The sequence below is a fragment of the Sinohyriopsis cumingii genome, chromosome 1 (genome assembly GCF_028554795.1).
Source record: "Sinohyriopsis cumingii isolate HCF-2022 chromosome 1, ASM2855479v2, whole genome shotgun sequence".
Taxonomy (NCBI): Eukaryota; Metazoa; Mollusca; class Bivalvia; order Unionida; family Unionidae; genus Sinohyriopsis; species Sinohyriopsis cumingii.
In genome coordinates, this window is record NC_142961.1 from 35,823,768 (window position 1) to 35,830,331 (window position 6,564).

Genomic DNA, 6,564 nt, shown 5'->3' on the forward strand with positions numbered 1-6,564 from the left:
TGCACTCGTTCTAGTCCTTCGTCCAGACAGGGTTGAAAGGCCAAACAGACTGAGCATTTCGATCCACAATGCTTGTGTTGCTCTCGATTTTTATAGCCATAGTCACATTTCTCACTATAATAGCTGTAGCCAATGAATGGGGCGATACAGCCTCCATTAACTACTGCCGCAGTATCCCGAGCAACAACATCACCGCAACGACCTCCACAAACACCACCGAAAAAGTCCAAAGAAAGTAAACAATGGAAACGGGAACACTGGGAAGAAGGTGGAGAAACAACCGAAGGAAAATGCGGCTGAGAGAAAGCAGCTTCCAAACCCATTACACTCACCCCAACTCAGACAACATGCAGAGGTTCATAACCAACAGAATGGAGTAAATAAGTATGTGGGAGTAATCCGGTACCTCCATAAGGAAGCAAGCAAAATGAGACGATGTGACCTTTATTAAAATTAGAATACATTGAAGATGTACGGGTAATAATAGATACCAAAAATCCGAGCAATACATCCAAACTACGATGGGGAAAGGCAGTAAACTACATCAGGGGCTGAGAAAGAAACTATACCAAATGTTCCGTTGTAATGACCAAGCTAATTGGCAACTGCGTGAATGTACACAACAAGATGCAGCAGGAACAGTTCGATTTCGCTGTAGACCAAAAAAACTAATCTTATCTACGAGGGCCTGATCGAACCAGGGCCAACCAAGAACTGTCTGAAACGTCTGTTCAAATACCCAGAACAACTGGCAAGTATCTTCAGGTAAGGGACCCGGGGAAACCGCCAAGGGCTAAATAAGAATCAACTTGCCCGAAGGTTTCCAATTTGCCATCCAAAACCCATTCCGCTCATAACTCTGTCGATATGCAGAGTTGATCCATTTGACCACCGGTAAAACATTTCACTCTAAAACACTTCATTCTCAATTAAAACAAGAATGGTTTATATAATATTTAATGGGTTTTTTATACTAAATTTCGGGGAAAATATAAGTTTAATATCTACGGCTGCACTTCCAGCAGAAAAGAGCCTTGTAACAGAAGCAGATTAGATTAGGGTCACTTGGAAAGAGAAAAAAAGAAGAGGAGCGTACATACAACAACTAAAGAGACTCTTTAGACCTTGTAGACACATTCAAATAGAGAAGAACGGTCATACAGTTTGGCGTTATCGTTACTAAGACATTAAAGCAGAGATTTCTTCCGAATATTCGACGACTGAACTTACTCTGCTTGTCGTGCCACCGAAGATGATTATGATACAAGATTTCCGGGGGTGGGGGCAGGTAAAACTTCGTTCCATGTCATCTTTGACTGCCTCAGCTCCTATTGACTGATTTTCAAATGAAAGGACAAACTGAAAATTGCAGTGACCTGAATAACAGGTACTTCTACCTGAACGTTCAATGCTCTCAAAACGGACTACACTAATGCAGGTGTCAATGACAGAGTGGCCGTTGTATTGATCTGTCTCTAATTAATGAATAAGACGCAAAGTACTTGAATGTATTACACTTACGTTAAGGCAGTTTCTATGAATATCTTTCTGGAAAGAAGTCGATAATAATAATTTTCACATCAATCCAAATTTACTGGGTGGTGGCCTGTGGTTTTCGTTTGAATCATTTTGTGCATGTATGTATGTATGTTTAGAGTTTAACGCCAATTTTCAGCACAAGATATGCTATACATGTGGTCAGTACAAATGGAGGAAGCACCAGGGAAAATCCCGGAAAGAACCACCGACCCACGAGAAGTTACCGGCAAGCTCTCTCACATACCCACATTGGCCGAGCTCGAGAATCGAACCCATGCAGACAAACGGTGAACGCTTTAGACCACTCGGCCGCTCTGGGCCCATTTATGCATGTATGTATGTATGTATGTATGTATGTATGTAATGTGTGTGTGTGTGTGTGTGTGTGTGTGTGTGTGTGTGTGTGTGTGTGTGTGTGTGTACGTATGTATGTATGTATGTATGTAAAGGACTATTTATACACTGCTTGATAATACTTAAATAATTTTTATAAATGCAAATAAACAGCACCCATTGCTTTGCCTGTAAGTACCTACCCCTATAGCTTTCGATAACATAATAATAATTTAAAATAATGCTTTGTCTCGCTAAAAAGTAAAAATTGCACCAGTTTTATGACAAATAACAATAGTATGCAATGTTCTGTAAAATGGTCGGATTTACCCCAGGTTCTTTATCATAAGAGGGTAATTCCGACCAAGAACACAAGCTTAAAGAAAATGTAGAATTATAATTAGTTTGTATTGAACTTTGAAGAAGAGAAGAAAAAAAAAACAGGAATAAATATAATTAAAATCAATAAATACGAAATTAAAGTTATAAATCTAAATAAAAATAAAATGTTACTTCTCTCCACAATTATCTATATAACAACATCCACAATTATCTATATAACAACATCACAATTATCTATATAACAATATCGCTTTCTATCTGCTATCTCTCTATCTGGAAAAAAATTAAAAAGAATTTAAAGCTTTTAAATATGTCAAGATAAACAAAATCTTCATATTTTGTAGATAAAACTTGTATATGTAAGTTTAATATATATTAGTCGGAATTACACATATAAAATGTCGTAATAAGCACAGGAGTCTGACGTTGAATCACCTTAACGATTATACGACAGGCTGCTGTGGAATAAACCACAACATGGTCGGATTTACACCCTGCGTATATAGTCATAATAAAATCACTTTTCAGTAAGTAGAACAAAATTTACATGCTTTTTGAATAATGAAACTTGTTGCAAGAAGCCCGGTTGACTGCTTCTCATATTTATTTTAGGTACAGTAGTCAGCTTCAATAAAGAAGTTGTCAAACGACCAGATTACCCTTCCTATTTACCAATCCACAGTGGAGAAAATCCATAAAATTGGATTGTGATAAATTGTTTTCTGCGACAGGAAAACGGAGGAGACACTTGAGAATCGGTGGGGAAAAGCCTTTCGGTGTGAATTCTGTAGTAAAATGTTTAGTGAGACTGCGAGCATGGAGAAACATTTAAAAATGCACAGTGGAGGAAAACCATACAAATGTCAAATTTGTGGTAAAGTGTTTGGACAAGCAGGGAACCTGAAGACACATTTAAGAATCCACAGTGGAGAAAAGCCTTACAAATGTGAAGTATGTGGTAATATGTTTTCTGAGAAGGGACAACTTAAGAGACACTTCAGAATCCACACTGGTGAAAAACCTTATAAATGTGAAGTTTGTGGTAAAATGTTAAGTGATACTGGCAGCCTGAAGAAACATTTAAGAACTCACAGTGGAGAAAAACCATACAAATGTGAAATTTGTTGTAAAATGTTTGGTCAAACAGGGCATTTGAAGAGACACCAAAGAATCCACAGTGGAGAACAACCTCACGAATGTGAAGTATGTGGTAAAATGTTTAGTGAACTTGGGCACCTGAAGAGACACTTAAGAATTCACAGTGGAGAAAAACCTTACAAATGTGAATTATGTGGTAAAGCGTTAAGAGATAATGGGAGCCTGAACAGACATTTAAGACTTCACAGAGGAGAAAAACCGTACAAATGTAAAGCATGTTGTAAAATGTTTAGTCAGGCAGGGCACTTAAAGGAACACTTACGAAGAAAAGGTATCTCTTAAAGTTTTTAGTTTTATGGGGTTCTTGAAGAAATATGTAGGGGGCTATTGGTAATGCACAATTAAATACAGGTGGTTTGGGGATATCACTCTAATTATGAAGAAATGGCTAGTCTGTATGTAGTGAAAATGAAATACAACTGACATTTATGAATACTGTACTCCATTTAATGGCAAGGGTTACAAAGTGGATTTTGAATAAAGGTTTGACAAGTTGAACATGAACTGTTTTTCAGCACATACTCTTTGCAAAGAAAATAGTTTCTAATCAGCCATGAACAACTTGGATAGTACTTCTTAAGACATGGTATGAAGGCCTGAATTTTTCATAAGCAGCACCTTAGGATGATGGCATTAATACCATTTTCCATATATTTTGGTAATTATCATAATCACTTCATGTATTAGTCACCAACATTATGATTTTCCCAAAAATGAAAAGTCTGAAATATTAATTTTTCTGCTCAGATGTTTTACTGTAAATGTTTCAAAATCTATTGTATTGGTAATTCAGTCTTCTAACCTTTATTATTATTGTTGCTGTTGTGGGGTTTAACGGCATTTTTCAGCACACGATAGGCTATGCATGCGGCCAGTATTAATGGTGGAGGAAGAACCCAGGAAAACCCCGGGAAGAACCACCAACCCACGAGAAGCAACTGGCAAGCTTTCTCACATACCCACATTAGCTGAATCCTGGACTCGAACCCAAGCAGACAGAGATAAGATGGCAATGATCCATAATGGAGAGTGCTTTACACCACTCACCTACTCAGGGCCCCTGTTAATTATTTAATTTTGCATTAAAATCTCTAACCAATATCTTGGTCTTGGTATACTGATAGCTGATTCAATGCAAAATATACAAAATCTAAGAATTTTGACTATTTTCTCTTTATGTAGACCACTAGCCACATTAAAATGCCTCATATTCTGGTTTCTAAAGCATCTTTGCAAATGACTGCTGTGTACAACAATAATAAATAATTTATCCATTGTTCAAATGTCATACACAAAAGAATATAAATAACCAATAATCAAAAATACAGAAAAAAATTCACTAAATCACCACTTATATGTACATAGCTAATTGTACAAATACGTATCATCTCTTTTGTGGTATATTCGACACACCATACAATCCAGTGTGGAAAAGCACATGGATATATATATGAATTCATGTCATACCCACATTGATCATATTGTTCTTTTCTTTGTTTAACATTCATGATTAATTTAAATAGTGACATTCGCTAAAACTGTATGGGGTTCCATCTGGTAAAGTATGGAACTGCTAATATAACTTGATCAGTTTGATCCACTTGTAATTTTGTTAAAATTTGTCTTTTTCTTAATTTAATTAACACTCTTGTTTTGCAGGAAGTGCCATGTCACACACTAGTGGAAACATAGAATTGTTCTCATATTTGCAATTAAATTTAATATACATCTTTTGTATATGTACATATAAGGTTTATTTGGGATACATAGCTAATGGCAAGAACTTATCATTGTACATAGACAGGTATTAAAAACAAGACTGATGATACATGAAGATATAAACTTTGGTGGATTAATGCTTAGAGAAGTACATGCCGTGAGAGATGAGATGAAAAGAAGTAAAATGTCATCAAGCAAATAAGCAGGGATTGGACTGGGCTTTGCCATTGTTCCAAATTGCAGTTTTGTTTCCTTATTGACCAAAAAATATACCATCAGGTGATTGTTTTTTTTGGCGACAATATTTTTTGGGGCAGTTTAAATTTGTACATACAGTCATGGATTTGGAGTGGAGAGATTCAAAGGGACCACGAAAAGAAGCCACAAACTTGGATACACAATGTACTGGAATCTATCTGTTACATTAACAAATTCTTTGTTCGTATTGACAAATCCATCTTTACAGTGCATTGTTACATCATAATCTGCTTATGCTGACATCTTGCCTGAGTAGTGTATGCTGTGATACACTCAATTAATCCGGGCGGACTATAGCTACTATCGACCAACCTCAGAAAGCATTCATTCTTGAGAAGGAAAGTATCACAGTATTTATCTGCTATGGTTAGAAATAAGAAATGGAGATGATACTTGAGTAACATACATCTCTCGACACACGATTTCATACACTTTATTACTTTTGTTTCATTTTTCATGTTTCACCTTTTGCACCATCAGAACTTTATTTTACTAATTTCTACTCACCATGGACTGGCTAGTGTGAGCAGAACACATTTTGAAATGTTCGTTGCATATATATGTTATTGCTGTTTCCTTTGATTTGTGTGTTATTGCTGTCTAAGTGTAAAAACTGGTGTGAGGCATAACCAGGAATACATGTATAAATCAATAATGGACAGTTTTTCTTGAATCATAAATTTGTTTTTGGTACTTTAGAAATTTTTCTTTTGTGGGCTGAAAATGTCCTAACATGAATTGAAAACATTTCAGAGAATTTGAAATTCTGCTTTTTTGTCAGAAATATTGATCATCTGAATAATTCTGTTGTTTTCAATGTGTTTTTCTCTTCTTGGGGAAATAGTGTCTATTTCAACTTGGATAAGTGGGCTTTACTCAACCCAGTAAAGTCACAACCCAGGTTAAAGGAAACATTGGGGCAAAACAATTATTACTTCAAAACAGAAGTAGAAGGCAGGAATTGGGGTGAGGTGAGGCTCTTAGCTTATCACCCTCCAGGGTGCCAGAAAATAGATTTTGGAGACAAGCCAAACTGCCCATGGCCAGCTGATAAATGCCATAGAGGCAAAGGGTATTGACGTAGTGGGCATTGATTCCCTGCAGAGTAGGAGGAGGGGAAGATTTATACTATACATGAAAAGAAACAAATCATTACTCGCACAAAGGGATATGGAGATCCTGGGACATATAGCAACAGCAAAGGTATCCCCCTCC

General features: G+C 36.5%; 1 protein-coding gene across 1 annotated transcript; it reads left to right on the forward strand.

The window, feature by feature from the left end:
• Positions 1–2,814: 2,814 nt before the first annotated feature.
• On the forward strand, positions 2,815–6,151 carry LOC149806699 (uncharacterized). Its single transcript, XM_089956741.1, has 2 exons — positions 2,815–3,643; positions 5,032–6,151. The coding sequence occupies exons 1-2, from the start codon at positions 3,010–3,012 to the stop codon at positions 5,181–5,183; spliced, it is 786 nt and encodes a 261-aa protein (XP_089812867.1). The 5' UTR covers positions 2,815–3,009; the 3' UTR covers positions 5,184–6,151.
• The last annotated feature ends 413 nt before the right edge of the window (positions 6,152–6,564 follow it).